Source organism: Anser brachyrhynchus (genome assembly GCF_964034855.1).
Source record: "Anser brachyrhynchus genome assembly, chromosome: 1".
Classification (NCBI taxonomy): Eukaryota; Metazoa; Chordata; class Aves; order Anseriformes; family Anatidae; genus Anser; species Anser brachyrhynchus.
Window position 1 is genome coordinate 202,777,758 of NC_137694.1, and position 21,183 is coordinate 202,798,940.

At 41.2% G+C, this 21,183-nt stretch overlaps 1 protein-coding gene and 1 long non-coding RNA gene across 2 annotated transcripts in view; one reads left to right on the plus strand and one right to left on the minus strand.

Moving 5' to 3' along the window:
- Positions 1–11,313: 11,313 nt before the first annotated feature.
- TYR (tyrosinase) overlaps positions 11,314–21,183 on the minus strand; it is a 55,882-nt gene continuing 46,012 nt past the window's right edge. Inside the window, exons 4-5 of the mRNA XM_080567597.1 lie at positions 20,697–20,878; positions 11,314–12,046 (exon numbers count right to left, since the gene is read on the minus strand). Of these exons, the coding sequence (XP_080423723.1) occupies positions 11,823–12,046; positions 20,697–20,878 (406 nt within the window). The 3' untranslated portion in view covers positions 11,314–11,822. The remainder of the gene's footprint in view (positions 12,047–20,696; positions 20,879–21,183) is intronic.
- LOC308182728 overlaps positions 12,480–21,183 on the plus strand; it is a 48,151-nt gene continuing 39,447 nt past the window's right edge. The window contains exon 1 of the long non-coding RNA XR_013942050.1: positions 12,480–13,674. This is a non-coding gene — a long non-coding RNA (uncharacterized lncRNA). The remainder of the gene's footprint in view (positions 13,675–21,183) is intronic.

Consider the following 21,183-nt stretch of genomic DNA (forward strand, 5'->3'; position numbering starts at 1 on the left):
CTTAACATGGTGTCGATGGCATTTTGAGCTGTGGAAATGGATAAGGTGTTTGTTTATACTTAACATGGTGTCGATGGCATGCTGGGCAGAGTTATCATAGGAAACACCAATATTTTCAAATTACGGTGTTTTTCATTTAGAATAATATCCCCGTTCACCTTACCCTGGTCAAGTAATGAGGTCTGGCAAAAATGTGTTTTTGCTCATGAGCTTTGATTTTCTGTCTGGTATTTGGAGAGTTTTTATGGGAAACAACACATTTCACAAATGCATTTGATCAAGAGGAAAATCTCTTTCGAACGAGAGGGAGGGGGAGCACTAAAACTGGGCCACTATTTATTTTGACAAAGCCTAGCTAAAAATGCTGAAGCAACAAGGGGAGCTCTCCTTACACAGGAGAACAAGCAAAGTTCTGCAGCCTTTTGCTGTTTTTCTGTCATAAGCCAGATACTGTGTTTGCTCCTCTCCTTTTCACCTCTGTATAGGCATCATTGATCATGATAAATTCCTGATATTACGGTGAGCAGAAGGGTGGGCAATGACAGGCAGAGATTGCTCCCAGTAACAGATGAGCCTTTCTAGAGGGAAAAACAGCAGCCAGGAGCTGAGCAGTAGCTGTCCTCTTAGCTCAGGAGCCAGCCTCTCACAAATTTCAGTTAGTCAATGTACTGGATTTTCGCATTTCGGGATACAAAATCTTAAGGTGTGAACTAGCTCCCGCAGCCTAGAGTATCTCATCCAGAGGATCAGATGAAGAAGGAGTGCATGTTACAAAATTGAGAGTATTTGAGGAGCACACACAGGTGGTTCCTCATCTGTTTCTGATTCTGAAATTTGAGGTGAAGGGGATCAGTACCCCATTGCTGGTCCTACCAGACTCCTAAGAGCTGGTGAACAGGCATACAATCCAATTAGAGCCCTGTTCACCGCAGAGAGCATAATACTTAAACTTACACGTGCCCAAAAAGGCATTAAATCCAACTGGATGTTTCAGGAAGGCTGAAGATTGGCACACTGAAATAGTTTGCAGTCAGTGCAACTTGGATTGTTTCTCTTGAAAACCCATTATCATTTTTGTATGTGAGATGAGTTCACATAATCTGCAATTTTCATGTTTCCCTTTTCCAACTCCTCCCAAATTTAATTCCCATGAATTTAATAGCTCCGTGATTTGTCATTACCCTTTATGATGTCTTGTTTAGCATATGCGTTTGCATTAGACTGAGCTTAATAACTGCACTTTCTAATCTGAAATTGTGCATTGTTGACAGATGACTGGTGGTCTGAATAACCAACAACTTGTCCTGTCTCCCTCTTCAAAAACCATTCTGCTTTTCCTGGAAATTAATTTTGTTAGCTCAAAGTTTCTGATATTTCTTTAGATACATTTTCCAAGCAAGCCTTCCTCTAACTTTTTACAGTGTTGCATCTTGTAGGATAATGACACCTTAACTATGGTGACTGCAGTGATTCCCAGATCTGTCATGCATATCCATACCTCTATACACATTTTCTAAAGTGGCAACCTCCCTGCAAGCATCTCTCCCTGTTCAGGGTGCTAGAATATCATGGCTCCTAGGATGAGACAAAAGACCATAATTTTTAAGCCTTGGTGTCTAGCCTTGTGGATTTAAGCATCTTTGTACCACTGAAAGGAGTAAGTTTTTCTTTTATAGAAGTGACTTCATTTTGAATAGTTACAAGCAACTTTTCTGATAGCAGAATGGAAGACAAAAATGTCTCATTTTCATTTAGGCACCTAAATGAGAGTTGTCGAGAGCCTGATTTTCCCTGAATGCTAATGGGAGGTTGGTACTTTGACAGTCAACCCTCTGGATTAAATAACTGGGACTTCAGACTGTAGAATTAAAAAACTACAAAGAATTTTAAAGCAGCTTCTCAAGTCTGTGGCGGTATAAAAGAGGACATGGAGCCCAGATTCTTTGCTGACCTATGTCTTCTGTGGTCCCTGTGGCATTAATTAGCAAGGTCAGAGTGAAAACAAATTGCTGCTGTTCTGATTTGACAAACCAGATTCACTTTCTCTTGATACAAATGTCTGAAATGCCATCCATATGAAAGGAGAGCAGGAAAAAGAGTCCTTATAGGGCTTGTCTACACACATATACAGGTGCATGCACACATACATACATGCATGTTGTACAACTTCTACTACTACAGTAAAAACAGTTATATAGCACCTCTCTGTGTCCATGAACATATGTATCTTGCTATCAGCTAATGGCTGTAGCTTTATCACATTAGGATGTTGTGGTGGTTTTACCCTGCTGGGCAGTTGAAGTCCACCAAAACTGCTCTCTCACTCCTTCTCCTCAAAAAAAAGTGGAGAAAAAATGATGGAAATGGCCCAAGAATTGAGATAAGGACAGGGAGATCACTCAACAATGATCATCACGGGCAAAACAGACTCTCCATAGAGAAATGAATGTCATTTATTGTCTATCACTAGCAGAGTAGAACAGACAAAAACTAAAAGCAAACTAAAACCACCTTCCCCCAACCACCCTCTTCCACCTCCTTCCCCCCAAGTGATGCAGGGGAACAGGGAATGGGGGCTGCGGTCAGTCCCTGACGCTTCGTCTCCGCCGCTCCTTCACGGTCCCTCTCTGCCCCTGCTCCCCGTGGGGTCCCTCCCACGGGATGCCGTCCTTCCCGAACTGAGCCTGGGGGGCTGCCCACAGGCTGCAGCTCTTCAGGAACTGCTCCCACACGGCTCCGTACCACGGGGTCCATCCCCCAGGAGCAAACTGCTCCAGCACGGGTCCCCCACGGGCGGCAGCTCCCCCCAGACCCCCTGCTCCTGCGTGGGCTCCTCTCCACGGGCTGCAGCTCCGGCCCGGGGCCTGCTCCTGCGGGGGCTCTCCATGGGCCGCAGCCTCCTCCAGGCCACATCCACCTGCTCCACCGGGGGCTCCTCCACGGGCTGCAGCGTGGAGATCTGCTCCGTGTGGGACCCGTGGGCTGCAGGGGGACAGCCTGCTCCACCAGGGGCCTCTCCACGGGCCGCAGGGGAACTTGTGCTGCGTGCCTGGAGCACCTCCTGCCCTCCTGCTGCACTCACCTTGGGGGCTGCTCAGCTCTCACCCCTCTCTCCAAGCTGCTGGTGGTTTTTTACCACCCATTTCTTCAATCTGCTCTTACAGAGGTGCAAACAGCATCACTCACAGCTCAGCTCTGGCCAGCAGCGGGTCCCTTTTGGAGCTGTCTGGAGCTGGCTCTGATCTGACATAGGGCAGCTGCTGGGCTCTGCTCACAGAGGCCACCCCTGTAGCTCCCTTGCTACCAAAACCTTGCCATGTAAACAAATATGCATTGTGCTTCAGGCTTTAGTAAAAACAACAACAAAAAATCATGTCTCATAATTGCACCAATAAATAGTTCCATATACAGATACTGTAATGATCTCAGTCATTTGATACTTTTCCAACTATCTAACCATGTATATATTTCATTCTGTATAGTCAGGTCACCTGGCAATGCAATCAGTCCACAGTAAATTTAACGGAGCATCATTAATGGACTAGTATTTTCCACCCTGCCAATCTCCCAGTAAATTTATGAGAAGACAATCCAGGCCTTCAAGTCCTTATTAGGAGATCTTCCTGACATGTTCAGCTCTTTGACAAAATAGCCAGCACATTTTTGCAGTGTTCTTGTCTTTGCCTGCAAAGAGTGTAAGCTTTCAGCACTTTTTCGAGAAATGTATTTTCTTCGTTGGGGTGTATAGACTATTTATTTATAATGGCTTGCACAGAGGAATGAAGGTGAGTAATATCCTTAATGTTGTAAAGAAGCTCATCAGCATCAGTTGCTGGTGGAGAAAAACAGAATCTGATTACAAGGAGGGTTGTTTTGGTATGCGAGACAAGGACAGCCTGGTGCATGGCTTTGCCCTAAGAGTTAAGAGGCTCTGCAGACTATTTTCCCGTATTCATATTTATGACACTGTTGTCAGAAGTGCTTAGAAAGATGTACAGCAGTTAGAAAATGTAGCACAGTAAAACGGTTGTACTTAGGTTTTTCCAAGAAGCAATTCAAACGAGAAACATTTTAACATTGTTGTGATTGCAGGAAAATGTGTGAAAATTTGTCCACAATATGTAATCCAACTGAAAATACCTTGTTTGCTTATTATTGCCGGAGCATGGCTCTTTTACTTGAAAATGATGATAAACAGGGAGGTGTTTTCGTACATCCAAATTCCTTTAAAACCTGCATTTCACACTCAGACAGCAATGGCTAGGGACCAACCCTGTGGGCTGTCTTGCATTGCCATTGCTGTATCAACCTCAGAAATGCAGGACAATCCCACCACCGAGCCCTTCTCTGAAGGATAGATCAGTGCAGCATGTGGTGACAGAAGAGTAAGGCCACGTAAGGCTGAATCAAGGTGCAGAAAGGGTGATGATCCATAGTGCCAGGCCAAAGCTAGGGTCTATAATTAGTGTTTATTGCTGAATTGTTCTTCTTTCAAAGGGGATATTTTATTTTTTTTTCTCTGTGTGCAGGAAAAGAAGTAGTCTCCATGTTTATTTTCCCTGATCCAATGAATTCCAGAACTTTTTGGCTCCATGTGAGTTCTGCACTCCTGATGTCCTCAAGAGGAGGAGGTAGCAGGCAAACTCATGGGGAACTGTTCATATATTAAAAAATGGGTTATCAGAAAGCCTAATGGCTGCAAGATGGATATGCAGAAATAGGTTGGTTTTTCTATAGTCATAATAGCAACTTCATTTCTAATTCAGAGCTTATTACAAAAATTACAGGAAAAGACCATTTGCAATGACAAGGTCTCATTGCTGCCAATTTTCAGCTCACTATGGAGACTAATTCAAAATGACTTGCATCCCTACACACGTTTGTATACACAGATGGTGAATTACAGATGTAGCTCAATGGAGAGGACAGGTGCTAAAAACAAATTTTGGGAAAAGGCAGGAGGGAAAACAGAAAGAAAAAGATTGACAGCTGCTCATTGTCCTGCCTCGATAAAATGTGACTCTTAATATTCTGGGAAAGAAAGAGATGAGGATAGAAAATGGAAGACTCCACGGGGGTAACAGTCTCCTCCTACAAAGGCATGAGCCATACAGTACTGAGTACATGATAATGAAGCTGCCAGGCAGGTATCCTATAGATTTCTGAATGACTGCCATACAGTATTTTTGTTTCATTATGTGAAACAATGTGGTGCTGACACATCCCTAGACACTGATGCTATCGTGATCCTCGTCTGACAAGTACCTTCAGAGAACCCTACCTTCAGTGCCCGCTGGAGTCAAAGTAGCATCTGGTTGCATGACCTACATATACAGAATATAGATTTTATACAGGCACCAAGCACTATAATGCCCCATTTTTGGCACTGATGCTGTCACAATGGACTCCCCCAGCCTGAGAAATTATACTGCTGACAGGGAATTTCTTGTCTCAGAAGTGGAGGCACACTGGGGGAAGTCGCCTTGACCAGCCAGAGGGAAATGTAAAGGCAGGGTTGTGTTTAAGCTCTGTCCACTCTGATTCAATGAGCTAACATGGCATGCACAGCCTCATGGCATTATAGTATCCCAGTTTAAAACAAAGCAGGAGCTTCTGCTTTCATCTCAGAGAAGCATCTACAAAAAGGAGAGGTTGGTCCTTCAAACACGTAACTTATGTATGTCTGAGGAGTAAGCATGAGCCTGAACATGGCCCTGAGAAGAAACGGGATGTGCTATTCACTTTGTAGCCTCCAGGTAGAAAGCACATATCTTGCAAGTGTGGGTGAGGTGTGCCAAAAAAACTTTTCGTGCCAAGGTGCTTTAAGAATCCTCTCCCTCCTGAATCATCCTAAAACTAAGTGTCAGGTTGAAGGTAGCACCTAAGGTCCTCCAAAAAGTCTATGGGAAGGATTAGGCATGTCTGCAAGACAATTTATCCTGTCCCAGAATAGCTGCTTTAATATTGGTTCAGTGAATTCCCACCTCCCAGTGGTGTTCACTTCTCAGTCTGGAAGAACCTGAACAGCTTGCTCAGAGAGGAGGTCCAGTGGGGTTTACATATGCTCAGAGTCAGATACGCTTATGGAGAGTTTTGACTCCAAACTATTATTGGGGCAGTGGTCTAAGTATAAACCCTACAACAATGGAAAGAACAGGGATGTGTTGCTTGTGTTAATCTTGTTCTAGTTACTTAGATTAATATACACTGTACTATTTAGTCCCTGCCACAGAACATGTTGACTGTTTGAAACCGGGCTACCTTGTTTATTCCCTGTCAAAGCAGACATGATTTCCAGGTCATACAGAGAATGGGAATTAAAGAGGAAAATTGCTAGGCCATATGCCTGCAAGTGTGAAAGAGGTACAAATTCCCTTTCATCACCTGGTGTTAGTGTGAGGTCTCCATGATGAAACTTCTGTGGCGCAGAAAAGAAGCTATTAAATCCTTCTCTGAAGAAAGAGGAAAGGAAAAGGCTGTCTGGGAAGTGGTAGAAGTTCTGGAAAAAAAATTAGTAGAGCATAAAGAAACCTTTACTTGTAGGTCACAAGCTTTGATCACAAGGTATGAATTATGAATTCAGTGCTTTGGGGCATGAAGAGATGATCAAGAGCTGGGAGGGGAAAAAAAATGATTTAGAAGACATGATGAGCTAAAGCTTCACTTTCATCCTTCCACACATGAGGAGTTGCTGTGGCCAAGGATGGGAGACCCATGGTATGCTGGTGAAGATCTTCTGTAAGAAAGACACAAACAACTGAGGAATTGGATCAGAGATGCCTGTTGGCCATGACCTTTACAAGGGGATGACTTTTGCTAAAAATGACCTTTGCAGATATGAAAATAAGGTAGCCTCTTCAGCCTTTATATCACCGCACATATAAAATGCCCATGCAATATTGCAGAGGCTGAGATAAACTTGCTTAATACAGTTAGGATTTTTCTATCAGAACAACTTTCCAAATAAAAACAACATTTTACTGGCAGAAATATTGTGCAGATGGGCATTGCTTTCAACAAACTTCCAATAAAACAATAAAACACAATGAAACAGGGGGGAACACAAGTTTACCAGCTGCAGAGTTTCTGCAGGAGATATATCTCTGCCTGCGAAGGCCCTGGGAGCTCATGGGATTTTCACTCTGCCTCCGTAGATTCAAAGTCTGTAGATCTTAACTGTGCCATGGCTTCCACAGTTTGTGTACTCCCAGCTCTCCATCTGCCCACTAGAGCTGAGTGGAAGTGTGGAGTCCAGGATTCCCAAGCTATTGTGCTGCTTAGGCTTCTGCAAAAAGTTACAATTTAAAAAAAAAAAAAAACAAAAACAAAAAACACTTTTTATTTTAATTCCACCCTTCCTTGCACCAAGAGATCTTTATAAAAATATTCTGTTACATTTTTATTTGTTCAGAAGAATAAAAATACTAGAGTCTGGATATTTTAGCCAACCCATGGTTATTGAACACATCAAGCACGGTTTTAGAGGAATCACCGAGAACCAAAGGTTGGTTGCTTTTCTTTTTTTTTTTTTTTTTTTTAAATGTGAGCATATCAGACATTTTTTCTTCATGTTTTAATTGGTTGAAGTACTTCAGAGAAATAAAACAAATAGTTGTTACTTGTAGAATTTGTGAAGAGTCCTCTAATAGACTGCATAAAATCTTTCTGTTTATCAGACTTCAAAGCCAATCAACATTTATGAAGTCAAAATCTTAATATTACTGTTTAAAGTCTGCTGCTAGTATTTATTTCTACCAATAGGGTATTCTGGATTATACAAAATATAAATTAAATGGCTGAACTGACCATATGAAATAGTATCATAATATAATTCCATTCTTCTTCCCTGTGCCTCAGTGCCAAGAATCATTTAAGATTGCATGCAATCTGTTTATTTTTAGTACTTTCTAAGACACTGGAAAGCATTCATCTACTAGTATCTCGGCTCATCAGTCAGAAGCCATAGGAAAAGAATCTTTTGGATTTGGCACCAGAGTCTTTCACACAGAAAAACACCTTCATTTAGCAAAAGGCTTTCACTTTGCTGAGATGGAGGCAATTTCAGTCCATGCCTTCCTTAATCAGGGCAGTGGAGCAGCTTCAGTGGGCACAAGTCAATCACTTAGCTCCCGGGGATGGGATATGGTTAGATTTGAGGGTGTCGATGGTGAGCTTTCCTTCTCTCGTTAATGGGATTTCCACCTTCCACTTGGTCAGTTTGTGTTATTGTTACTGTTCAGAGACAGATAGCTGGGAGACTGCAGATGTCCTTGTATGCTCCTTGAAAGCAGGATTGCCACAGCAGTAGAGGGGTATTAACACTTCGCTGTGAGAAATCACAGAAGAACATCCTCTATATAACCCTCTGCTTTGGGAGGACCCTTCTCAACAGACGTCCCAGCCCCTTTTGCTTTTGTGTCTCTGCCCTGTAAAGAGTTGTCTTAGAATCAAAAAATATCCTGAGTGGGAAAGGACCCACAAGGATCTCCAAGACCAACTCCTGGCTCCACACTGGATCTCCCCAAAATCAGGCCTTATGTCTGAGAGCACTGTCCAAACACTTCCTGAACTCCAGCAGGCTCAGTGCCCTCCCCTGGGGAGCCTGTCCCAGTGCCCGACCACCCTCTGGGTGCAGAACCTTTCCCTAACACCCAGCCTGACCCTCCCCTGTCCCAGCTCCATGCCGTCCCCTCGGGTCCTGTCGCTGTCCCCAGAGAGCAGAGCTCAGCGCCTGCCCCTCCGCTCCCCTCATGAGGGAGCTGCAGGCCGCCATGAGGCCTCCCCTCAGCCTGCTCTGGGCTGAAAGAACCAAGTGACCTCAGCTGCTTCTCATATGTCTTCCCCTCAGGACTCTTCACCATCTTTGTAGCCCTCCTTTGGACTCATTCCAATATTATCTTTCTTATGTGGTCAAGCCCCAGACTGCACACGGTATTTGAGGTAAGGCCACATCAATGTTGAGTAAAATGTGACAACCACATCTCTTGACTGGTTAGCTATACTGTGCTTAATGCACTCCAGTATACAGTTGGCCCTTTTGGGTGCCAGGGACACTGCTTATACACATTGAGCTTATCACCAACCAAATCCCCAGATCCCTCTCTGCTGGGCTACATTCCAGCCACTTGTCCCCAAGATTGTGTGAACAGCCAGGATTACCCTACCCTAGGTGCAGAATCCAGAACTTCCTCTTGTTAAATTTAACATTGTTGGTGATTGCCCAGCTCTCTAATTTGTCAAGACCTCTCTGCAAGTTGTCTCTCTTCCCTCTAGGAAGCCAACATTTTCTCCTAATTTTCAAACTCGCTTAGCATGCGTTTGAGTCCTGCATTCAGATAATTTCTAAAAACATTGAATAGAACTGGCCCTAAAAATGGGGCCCTGCTGAACCCCACTAGTGTATGGCTACCAGTCTGATGTAAACCCATTTACTATAACCCTTTGAGTTCAGCTCATCAGCCAATTGTTCACCCATTGCATTGTGTACATGTCCAGCTGTATACTGGACAGTATAAATACTGTCAAGAAGGATACTGTAAGAGACAGTATCAAAAACTTCGCTAAAATCCAAAAAGACCACATTTACTGGCTTCCCTTGGTAAACTAGATGGGTAAACTTGTCATAAAAGGAAATTAAGTTTGTTAAGCAGGACTGTTGTTCCTGCCCTTCAGAGACCAATTACAGTGCAATCACCCCAAAATGGAAATTAATCCATTTAGATGCCCAGATGAAAAATACAAAAATAATGTATTTCAAAGGTCCATAAGAATGCTTACAGAAGGCAGTTGTGAGAGAGAACAGCTTGTTTGAGAGGTCCCTTGTCATTTGTTGACTAGGAAATATCGCTCAGATCAATGGTCAAAGGACATGTTTACCCCATTTTCCAATGAGGCCATGTCTGCATTTCCTTCCCACTCACTTTCCCTCCCTCAGCCCTCTCGCAACTCCCCTGGACCTCACATCCTTCAAGGTGCTCATGACTTCATTTTCCAGAGGCTAAATGTAACACTTTCACCACAATACTATCCTGAATGCCTGGAATAAATTCAGATGACAGTATTGCCATTGGCAGAGCTAGTCACTCCAGCACCACAGGCATGGACCTTGTCTTGATCCACTAACTTTTTAAAAGAAGAACAGACAGTGATGGGAATTCTCTGAGCCAGACTCACAACACAGATCACTTATAGACTGTATTGGGTTTACATGGCAAGGTGTAGCTGGGAGAGAGAAGTCAGAAAATGTTGAGAGAAGCGGCCCTGCAGCCACCAGGGTCAGTGCAGAAGGAGGTCAGGAGGTGCTCCAGACACAGAGCAGACATTCCCCTGCAGCCTGTGGAGAGGAGCAAGTGACCTGGCAGGAGCTGCTCCCCATGGGGGACCCGTGCTGGAGCAGTTTACTCCTGACGGATGGACCCCGTGGTACGGAGCCGTGTGGGAGCAGTTTTTGAAGAGGGCAGCCCCTGCAGGCTCAGTTCGGGAAGGACGGCATCCCGTGGGAGGGACCCCACGGGGAGCAGGGGCAGAGAGTGACCGTGAAGAAGCGGTGGAGACGAAGCATCAGGGACTGACCGCAGCCCCCATTCCCCGGTTTCTCTGCACTGCTCGGGGGGAGGAGATGGAAGAGAGTGAATGGGGCAGGAAGGTGGTTTTAAGTTGCTTTTAGTTCTTACTACTCTAGTCTGTTATTCATTGGCATTAAATTACGTTTATGTCCCTTACACTGTGACAGTTTTGCCCATGATGGTCATTGGCGAGTGATCTACCTGTCTTTATCTCAACCCATGAGGTTCTTTTCATCATATTTTCTGTCCCCATTCTGTTAAGGGGGGGAGTGAGAGAGTGTCATGGTGGTGCTTGGCTACCTAACAATGTTAAAGCACAACAGGGACCACTGTGTGAACTTACGCTTTTTGCTAGAGATGAGTTTTGGAACTACTGAAAGCCAGTTAGAGTCTCCATCCCCAAAAATTAGTATTTCTTTTGGGTTAAGGCTCATGATGTAATTACATACCTGTCATGTATGGATTGCTTGTATGGAATATGTGCATGCTGAGCAACCACAAGTCAACCATGATATAAAAAACTATAAGTCAAACTGAAGAGGGATATACGCAGTGAGACTAGGTTTCATCTCCTAAAAGCCCCTCTGCACCCCAGACAAATGGAAAATGATATAGCAGAAAACTAACTGGAATGTTTGAGACAAGTGAGAAGTGGTTCCTTAGAGCCCACTTGCTGCTGTTGATGTTCAATCAAGGACAAACAGGGCATTACTGGAGCTGGAAGGAAAATATAGCCTAAAAGAAAAATGTGTCTCTGGGTCATTCACTCTGCTCAGAGACACAGCACATTTCTCTCACTAAACTACAGGGCCCTGAAGAACAGGCTGAATGTAGCACTGACCTTGCAGTCAGGTGCCTCTCACTAAATCCATGCACCTACTTGTGCCCTGTGAATTTCTTCACATGGATTGGCCTATGAGATCAGAGTCTACAGATGAAAGAAAGCAAATAAAAGAGAAGAGAATTATACATTTGAATAACCAACACACAGGCCAGTCGGGTTCATAGGAGCGTTATTTAATCAAGCATTGGAAATACAAGGTGTTCCTTGGGTAGCATGGTAACATGTTGGATCTGAGAGATTTTGGAGGAGTGTATCTGATAAGTTACTGGAACACTGGAGGTTACAAGAGGCATGAGGAACAAAACTGTCCAGCCTGCTTTTACAGCACACCTCAACAAGGTGTTTGTAAACATGAATCAAACACTGAATGCTTGATTAGCACCTTAGTAACATCGTTGAGTTACTGGAGGTCTTCAGAAATGGGATTGATAAGATATATTGTTGTAATCTTCACTTTCTGTGAGTAAGGGTTGTATCTCTGGAGAAGTTCCTGCTCTTTTCTTCTTGCAGGCCAGGATGAGGCCGGAGAGTATAGCAGTAACTATGCCTCCAATCACAGCTGCACCAACCAGCCAGGGCCAGATCTGACGGGCTTGCTCAAGGTATGGTATTAAAAACTCCTGGAAAGAATCAAGTGCTGGAAAAAAAAGGAGAAAAACAGAGGTTGTTTTACATAATGCAATATAGTATCAGTTTACAGAGGCTATATAACAGAGGCTATATAATACTGAAAAGTTCAGAGTAAAAAATTGATATTAAATTGTTACAAATTGTCTGAAGGTTACAAACAATTTTAAAGAAACACCTTCAGTCCTTATAGTTAAAATTTCTCCATTTTTGTATTAGAGTCAGGAGCAGAGTTCGCTATCACCAGTGCTCCTTATGGTTTTGTGAAAGCTGTAAGAATGTAACCCAAGAACAATTTGATAAAGTATGGCCAAAGGTCCTGCTAGGTCAGCATCTTGTTAGCAACAATAACCGAAGCTGAGTACAAGTAAGAGTTTAAGAACAGGTTAAGCCTATCATGATCCTTTCACAAAATACTTACCCAGCCTCTGGCAATTGCGGTACCTCCCTCCAGCTTCTCCCCCCAAGATTATAAATATTTTCCTGCCATCTTCCAGTTCAGTAGAAGTAACTGCCCTCTGAAAAGATGATTTTGGTTTGGGGTACCTTCAAAGTTAAACCACATTTGATGTCTGAATCACTTTCTGAGATATATTCCAATTTAGCCTGATTTTAGGCAGGAGATAGTTGGTTTGTCCCTTCAACTCGGCTTCATTTTGGGGAATGCTTTGTTGTTACTTTTCTGGTCCTTGTTTTCAAGTTAATCCAATTTTGTATTCTGAGATTAGATTTACAAGAGTCTGCATGTTCAGCTTTCTGCTTCTGTCCTCATTAGACACTTAAATGCTATATAACACTAAGAATTAAAAATAAATAAATAGATAGGTTCTTGATGAGTTCAGAAATAATTCTGCAAACCTCTGTGTATGAGGTACCTTCTCTCTTTAATCCTTCATTTCTCATCTGTCAAACAAGGAAGGATGGTACCATTCACTGAATTCTCTGCATTGTAAATATAAATTAATATTTCTGCAGGACACAGCTGCTATAGTGATCGTCACAAAGAAAAGCTCAGGGGGACACATTTTCAGGATAACATTTTAAGAGTGTTCAATAAATCATATATTAGGCTACACACTGCTTAACTGAGAAAAAGAAAACCAAAACTGAAAATGCTTGGACAACTGGTTCTTAATGGATGCTAGATAGGTTGTGTATGGGGGTCTGGGGACAAAATAGTGTGCAATTAAAAATAGTGCACAGATACAGGGCTGGAGGGTGAATTATGACTTAAAGGCACAATTTTAATTGTGGCAATTCTTAACTTTGTGTGCTTTATTCCATAATCCCAATGCTTTTTAACCCAACTCTACCAGGTTTATATTGCAAACATGACTAAATTAGAAACAATTCGGTTATTCAAACTGCAGAATGCATATGATAGATGAAAGTTGATACATAACAGATATGGTCTTTATGGTATAGAAAAAGAATTATCACAAAGTTCTACATCGTGTTGAATTTATCTATAAGTGAGGATTTTTAAGTGACTTCATAAATTTGTATGTTGTCTTTCAACAGGCTCTCTCCTCCATCAATATTACTTTGAAACCTGAGATACTTTCTCCCTGGTAAAACACAACATGACTTTGAGACGAAGAGTTGTCACATTTCACAGCAGTCCCTCTCAGAAAAAATGTATGTATTTTATTATATCCTGATATTCAGTCAAACATGTCTTTCTCTTGCTTTCAGCCTCAGTCTGTACAGTTTCTGTAATTAGCTCAAAGGCAACAGCCACCTCCTGGCATCCACTGCCAATTTTCTACTTCTTTTTGCTGCACAAAAGATGCTTGTCTTCTCCATCACAAAGTTGCCATGGCAACCCTTGAGTGTCAGCGGATGGAGCACCCCAGGGCACTCTATAATCTGTAACCTGTGACTGAAACACCACCAAAAACCTATGACTGGCCTGGCTGCCCTGCAGAAATTCTGCAAACTGGGATTTAGAGGACTACATTACCATAATGCTTTAATCTTTAACTGTGCAAGGCCCAAGAGCACAGTGACTGTTTGCTGGCTACCCATGAAAAGTGTCAAGGGAGTGGAGCTCCCATGTAGCTGCGTTGCGGGAGACATTAGCCAACGCCAGCTCATTTCCTTCTGTATTGGTGCTTGGAGTCAAAGGATAATCCTCACCGGAAGGTGCCATGAACACCGATTAAAGCTGTCCTTTCAATCATTAGGTTCATAACAAAGCAAGAGCAAGGCAGGTCATGCTGGTGCTTGATATCTAGCCTTCCATTAGTGACTAACACCAATAATACCTCTTCTTGCTCTTTCTGATAGGAAAATAGTAGTGATTAACCTCCATCACAGTCTTAGCATTCGACTCTTGATGTTCTCTTTCTTATCGAAGAGTGTTAGCTCTAGGTAACAGCAACGTAGCATTTCTTACTCTTAATACATAAGATCCTTTTCCTTTTCCTTTTCCTTTTCCTTTTCCTTTTCCTTTTCCTTTTCCTTTTCCTTTTCCTTTTCCTTTTCCTTTTCCTTTTCCCTTTTCCTTTTCCTTTTCCTTTTCCTTTTCCTTTTCCTTTTCCTTTTCCTATTCCTATTCCTTTTCCTTTTCCTTTTCCTTTTCCTTTTCCTTTTCCTTTTCCTTTTCCTTTTCCTTTTCCTTTTCCTTTTCCTTTTTTTTCCTTTTCCTTTTCCTTTTCCTTTTCCTTTTCCTTTTCCTTTTCCTTTTCCTTTTCCTTTTCCTTTTCCTTTTCCTTTTCCTTTTTTTTCCTTTTCCTTTTCCTTTTCCTTTTTTTCCCTTTTCCTTTTCCTTTTCCTTTTCTGTTTCCTTTTCCTTTCCCTTTCCCTTTTCCTTTTCCTTTTCCTTTTCCTTTTCCTTTTCCTTTTCCTTTTCCTTTTCCTTTTCCTTTTCCTTTTCCTTTTCCTTTTCCTTTTCCTTTTCCTTTTCCTTTTCCTTTTCCTTTTCCTTTCCTTTTCCTTTTCCTTTTCCTTTTCCTTTTCCCTTTCATTTTTTCCTTCTTTTTTTTCCTTTTCCACTTTTCCTTCCTTCCTTCCTTCCTTCCTTCCTTCCTTCCTTCCTTCCTTCCTTCCTTCCTTCCTTCCTTCCTTCCTTCCTTCCTTCCTTCCTTCCTTCCTTCCTTCCTTCCTTCCTTCCTTCCTTCCTTCCTTCCTTCCTTCCTTCCTTCCTTCCTTCCTTCCTTCCTTCCTTCCTTCCCCCCCTCCCCCCCCTTCTATTATTTAAAAATAACAAACAGTCCCTTTAGCCCGGGTCATTGGATGTCATTGAGAGAGCAGGAAATTACAGCACTGTAATTTTGGAGAAAAGTAATGTGTGATTCCTATATTTAGGGTAATAATGTAAACTTTTATTGATTCGTCCTTTTGTGGTGATCTCAAACTACATTATTGATATAATGGATCCCAAGGATGGAAAAAAATAAGTTAATATTTAAAATGTTATTGAAATAATATTTATATATTTTAGATATTCCTTCTATGTAAACTAGAGGATGGTAAAGTCAAGGGTTAATTCCACAAATTAGAAATAAAAACTATGTCCAGCCAAGAAATAAACAAAAAAAATTTTCTAACATTTTTCTATCACCATATGTCCCACTGATATGTTGGCAGTCTTTCTCTTCCATTTGTCATGCTTTTCTACCCCTAACGTGGGCAGTTAAGGAGCACCAGATTTTAATGCAAACTTTGAGACAGTGCAAACATCAGCTTGCAATTTTTTTCTCATCTTGTTGAGTAAGTTATTTCCATTTGGTTGCTGCCATTTCCTTGATATGGTGTGGATGGTTTCACTGATTCTATCTTTTTGGGTGATCAAAGGAAATGCTAGTGAGACTTCTACAACCAACAACAAGGAAGATGAGCTGGCTGGGATTTCAAGTTATAGACTCCCTCAGCCTCAATGTAGGATCAGTTGAGCCTGCAGTGATGGAAAGTTCACAGCTCTCACAAACTTCATTAGATTTTTCTTATTCTTAGTTTGGAAAGTCTTTCATAATGTGTTCTGACAACAAGAGAAAGTCTAAAGATTCAGACATCGTCCACTATCTTGGAAGAAAGAGATGCTGTGCAATGGGTGTTAGTGGATTGTTTACAGTAGAACCACAGTATCTAATGATGTAAATTCAAGCTGTTCCCTTTCAGTTCTACTTTGAGTCTAAGGTAGGTAAATTTGGAAACTATGACCCATCCCATCTTACATCATGTGGCTGGCTGTAGAAACAGTGAGAACCAGAACATTTCTGTATGACTGGTAAAAGCCTTATAGTTCTTTTTTTTTTCTTTCTTTCCTTTTTTTTTTTTTTTTTTTTTTTTTCCCTTTCCCATGCTGAAGTCATTTAGAGTTGTCTCTGCCTGTTACTTCTGCATAGTAACATTGCTGTGCATTCCTGCCCACTCACTGGCAACGATGACACATCCACAGAGTGGATTACTGGTAAAAACAGATTACTTTGATGTATTGAAAGAAGATAAATAAACATTTCCTAGGTGTATTTATAGAGCAATACTGTTTATTTTTTTTGGTTGACATCCTCAGTTAACACTTGGACCTTTCTTTCACAGTTTGCTTATATGTATTTCTCAAAAAAAGGTGAGATATGTCTATAGGTTACCTGATATGAGAACACTATCTCCTATTAAGTTGTTACTAACCCACCAAAAAACAGTTTCCTACATCTAAATGGCTCCAAGGAAAAAAAAAAAAAAAAAAAAAAAAAAAAGGCAGATTTTAAAATGCATATTTATGCTCCTCCATTAAGCACTATGACATAACTGTCAAAAAATCTGCTCATACTCTTCTTTCCAAAGAATATTTTTTACTTCCTGCTTTCTTTGGTTGTTTCCCCTGTTTTAAGTAAACTTATTCTACACTTTGTTATCTCTGCCTGAAGAAAATGGTGGGACCCAATCAATCTCTTCTCATCTTTTATTTATTTCGGAAATGTAAACCACTTCCCAAGACAGCATTTCCCCAGTACTGTCACCTTTAATTGCATTCTCTTGTCCCAGGATCCACATTTTGTTGCACATACCACAGTTTTATCGTAAGCTTTTCCATGCACAACGTCACTGTTTCACATTCTGGCCAACAGTGTGTGCTCCTGAGAAAGGGGACCCAGCCCAGACCCTCTGTGGTGGTGACATATTTGCCAGTTGCCACATTTTCTAGTTGCTTGGCTGTGATTGTGCAACAAAACTGCTGAAGAGCCAGAAATAGAAATGAGCTGCAGGCAGAATCTGGATCTGAGCTCTCTCTTGCAACACATCCATGAGCAACCTGGCCTTCTGCATTGTAATCACAATGCTTTTATCCCTTGCTTTGCCCTGAGTGTCAAGGCCCCTTAGTTAAAATGTCCCCCTCTCCCCCCAAAAAAAAAAAAAAAAAAAAAGTGAGTCACCCAGCAACACTTAGAGTGCTCATCAAATTGTTCTCACTGAAAGAGAGAGATTTTCTGGGTAAAAGTCAGGGCTTTGTCTATGGATTTATCCATTCCTATTTCTGAAACAAACAAACAAAAGAAACAAAAACAACCAGCAACAACAAAAACAATAATAATAAAGAAAATACTTAGTCTAGACCTTCAAAGATAAGTAGATAAGTGCTTGGAATAGTTCTTGTCACAGCAAATTGTTTTGACAGCTATTGCTAGGTGGTGCCGTTAGTCTTCCAAATCTCTTTTATTGATGCTAACAAATGTTCATTTTCAGTAAGCCATGCCAATTGTGGCAGTTTTACAGTTCACGGTTCTCATGTCAAGCAAAGTTGGGTGTCTGCTTCAGTTTCTGCTCAAATCAGCTCCCCAGAAAACAGACTCTGACATGTGTTTTTGGTTCCCGAGGGATGGATTTCCATCTACACTATTTGTGACCACTTCTGCTTCAGGGCTGTCATACTTATAAAAATAAATGAAGCTGCAATTAAAATAGCCACATACTGTCACACATTGATTTGCTTTTCAGTGGAAAGCAGGGCTCCAGGCACCAGCTTTTCCTCATAAGAAGATCAACAATATAATTTAGTGTTAAAATACCATTTTGTCATTGGATTCTTTCCCAGTTTTTTTCCTTGTAACCAGCCCCAGCATGTTCTGTATAGTCCTACTCATTCTCTACCAAGCTGCTGGTGCCGCATCTCAGAACTGCTGCTGTTGCTGCTTTCCTCCAGCTGCTTTCTTTAAAAGACCTGGTTGGTGTGCTCGTTCCTCTCTCTGTCCTGTCCTGTTCCTCTGCTTGTCCTCTTCCGCCTCATTTGGATGATCTGCATCCAGAGATGTCACCTCTTCTTCTTGACCACCCAGATTTTTATAGTTAGTATGTGTTTTTTTTTCCCCCTATTTTTTTTTCCTATCTGTCTAGTAACCCCTGGCTGCCAAGCCATACAGTTTCTGTGCATCCCTGAGTACAAGGGAGGTTTCAAGGGGGGGTTGGCAAGCTTCCCTGCTTCAGCTCCTGTATCAAGAAATTCCTGTTTACTCTCGTGCTCCTCTTAACAGGAACCCATCGTTCCTCTCTAGAGAACAGTATGGGTTTAAACACTGAAGTACTGAGAAAATCCATATCTGCATTTCGTGGTTCCAGGCCATTTTCCACTTCTAACCAGTTCTTCCCTTCAGATAAGAAATAGCTTAAACTCTCTTCTTCTTGGTGAGATTAACAAAGGGCTGAACAACGTCTGAGGATTATCTGGGCTTTCTAAATGAGGTTGAATTTCACTCTTTTCTCTAATTCACTCTTTGTGAATTATCTTTTCACAAAATAATTAAGAAATTGCTTTCCTTACCTCTGTGTTAAAAACATGGGCAGAATTTAATAAGAATTTCATTTTCCATGGACTGTGTACTCCTCTAGGGAAAGGCAAGAGATCAGGAGGCAATAGAATTGAATTGCTACATGGTAAATAATTTACCATTTGCTTTCTTTTGCAGTACCAATTCAGGACTCAACATTTCTGACTCTCATGGTACTTTACAATTTTTTTTAGTGGCACAATTCTAGGAATAATGTGTTTTTTCAGAAACTGGTGAATCTCATTAAAAATATGTATATTTATTTGTAGTCTTGATTAGGAACTAAATTATGGTGACGAGCAAAAAGGCAAAAATGCATCTAATAAGAAAAAAATAATAATTTTGAGATTATATTTTAAATATTTATTAGATTGTTTTCCCTGTGAATAAATGGAGTTGACCAAATATTTTATGGCATGTTAGGTGAAATATTGACTTCTTTCTCAGTGTTATTGTAAAAATAAAGTCTTAACAATCATCCATGAGAGCTGGAGATTTCTTTCCTCACACATAAAATAGTTTTAAAAAATGCATTTTCTGCATGACTGTAAATTGCAAGCTAGATTTTACTTGAGAATTGAATGAACAAGCTAAATTCATGATTTGACAGTTTATCAAGTACACAGAAAGCACAGTACTCCATTAGTAAGCAAAATCCATAAGAAAAGCAGGGGTGTCCTGAGAACTGATATAATTTTGATAAAGGAAAAAAAAAAAGCAACGAGAATGTTAAGTGTTGCTAAAATGTCCCTAGTGCTTTTGCTTTATAATTATTGCACTTCTAGCTCTTAATTGCCTTTTAACCGAAGAGACACATTAACAGAAAGTTTTCTGCCTAAAACAGGAAAAGCAAACATGCATAGTAATCTATTCCTTCAGTGGCCAATATTTTGCAAAGGTAACTGCATCCCACGCCCCTGGTAGCTTTTGGTGATGGTGAACATCAGACGTGTCTGATCATTCCAGTGAGACATGTCTGATCATTCCAATGGCCTAATTTTATAAAGGATTTAGGCCAAAGTATCTGAGCAATCCTCAGTTCTGGGCAACTTGATAACTTTAGCAGAATTTAGCCCTTACCTTAGACGATAAAGAGACTCAAGCAAAACTGATGAAGTCCCCTACCCTAAGCCCAAGATCTGATCTACCTGAGGTTTTTCAGCAGCTACAGCCCCGAGGGCCTCTCATTTCAGTGTCTGAGAATGGCCAAGACACGTAAATCAAAACCATCTCTGAACAGCAATGCAAGTCAAAACCATTACCAAACAGAGCAAAACTCATTCGATTACATTAAATTAACATTATGAATGATTCAGTCGCGTGCCATATAAATAACCACAGGACAAGCACAAGGTCAACAGGTCACCGTTTTAAGTGCTGTGCAGACATTGTTTTGGTCTTCAGTATGGAGATGAATTTTACTTTGGGGTTATAAGAGATCAGCTTTATTACATTTGTAAACAAAAAAGAGAGCTTTGGATCTGCTGTCCCTTAAACCATCTAGAATCTGAAAATCCCACTTTTTGCCATTTATGTTACATGTTATCGGCTGAGCTGGGTAAACAGCAGACTCAAAATCCAGCACTTTTTCTCCCCTCTTCTAATCACGAGTTGACCCTTTGGGTCATATTCAGCTCTTATTGAAGCTAGGCTAGATAGGATTGATGTCAGTGATTATTTTTGACTGGGACTTTTTCTAATGGTGTTATGTTGACTCTGCATATCACCAGATGAGAAATATGAAAACAAGCAGGTACAACTTGGGACTACATTATGGAAAAAACTGGAATAGAAGGATTTATATACATATATTTATATATATATAGTCATTCTGCAGACACAGTCCACGTTATAAGCAACAAATTTGACATTAACTTAAAATTGTAGCGTTACCTGGTTCTTGCAGATACTCATAGTCATACCCCAGCTCTCTTGATGGTATAAAAAATTCTCCATTTCTGTAAAGAGGAATAAAGGGGACCATGTAATTTTCTCGATTGTGGCCGATGGGTGCATTGGCTGCTGGGTAAACTTCTAGCATGGGCCTGTGTCTTCTTAACCACTGCTCAAAAATGCTGTAGAAGAAAAAACATGTCTATTAATGGTGGTGATTAGCAGAAATTTTCTACCTGAAGATAAAAAAAAAAAAAAAAGTTGATGCATTTTTCTTGACCTCTGGAGACAAGGAGGCATTCAATGACTGCTGTTTATGTGTATAATACTTTAAAAGTAGTTTGGGTTTAGCTACTTTGGTCCTGAGTTCCTGTTCAAGCCTCTGAAAAGCAAAGGACTGCAGTGCTTTAGAGAGGCTGAATATGCTTTTAAATTCCCTAAATGCAATTCATTGTGTCACTATGACCTGACTGTAATTTCTGCTCAG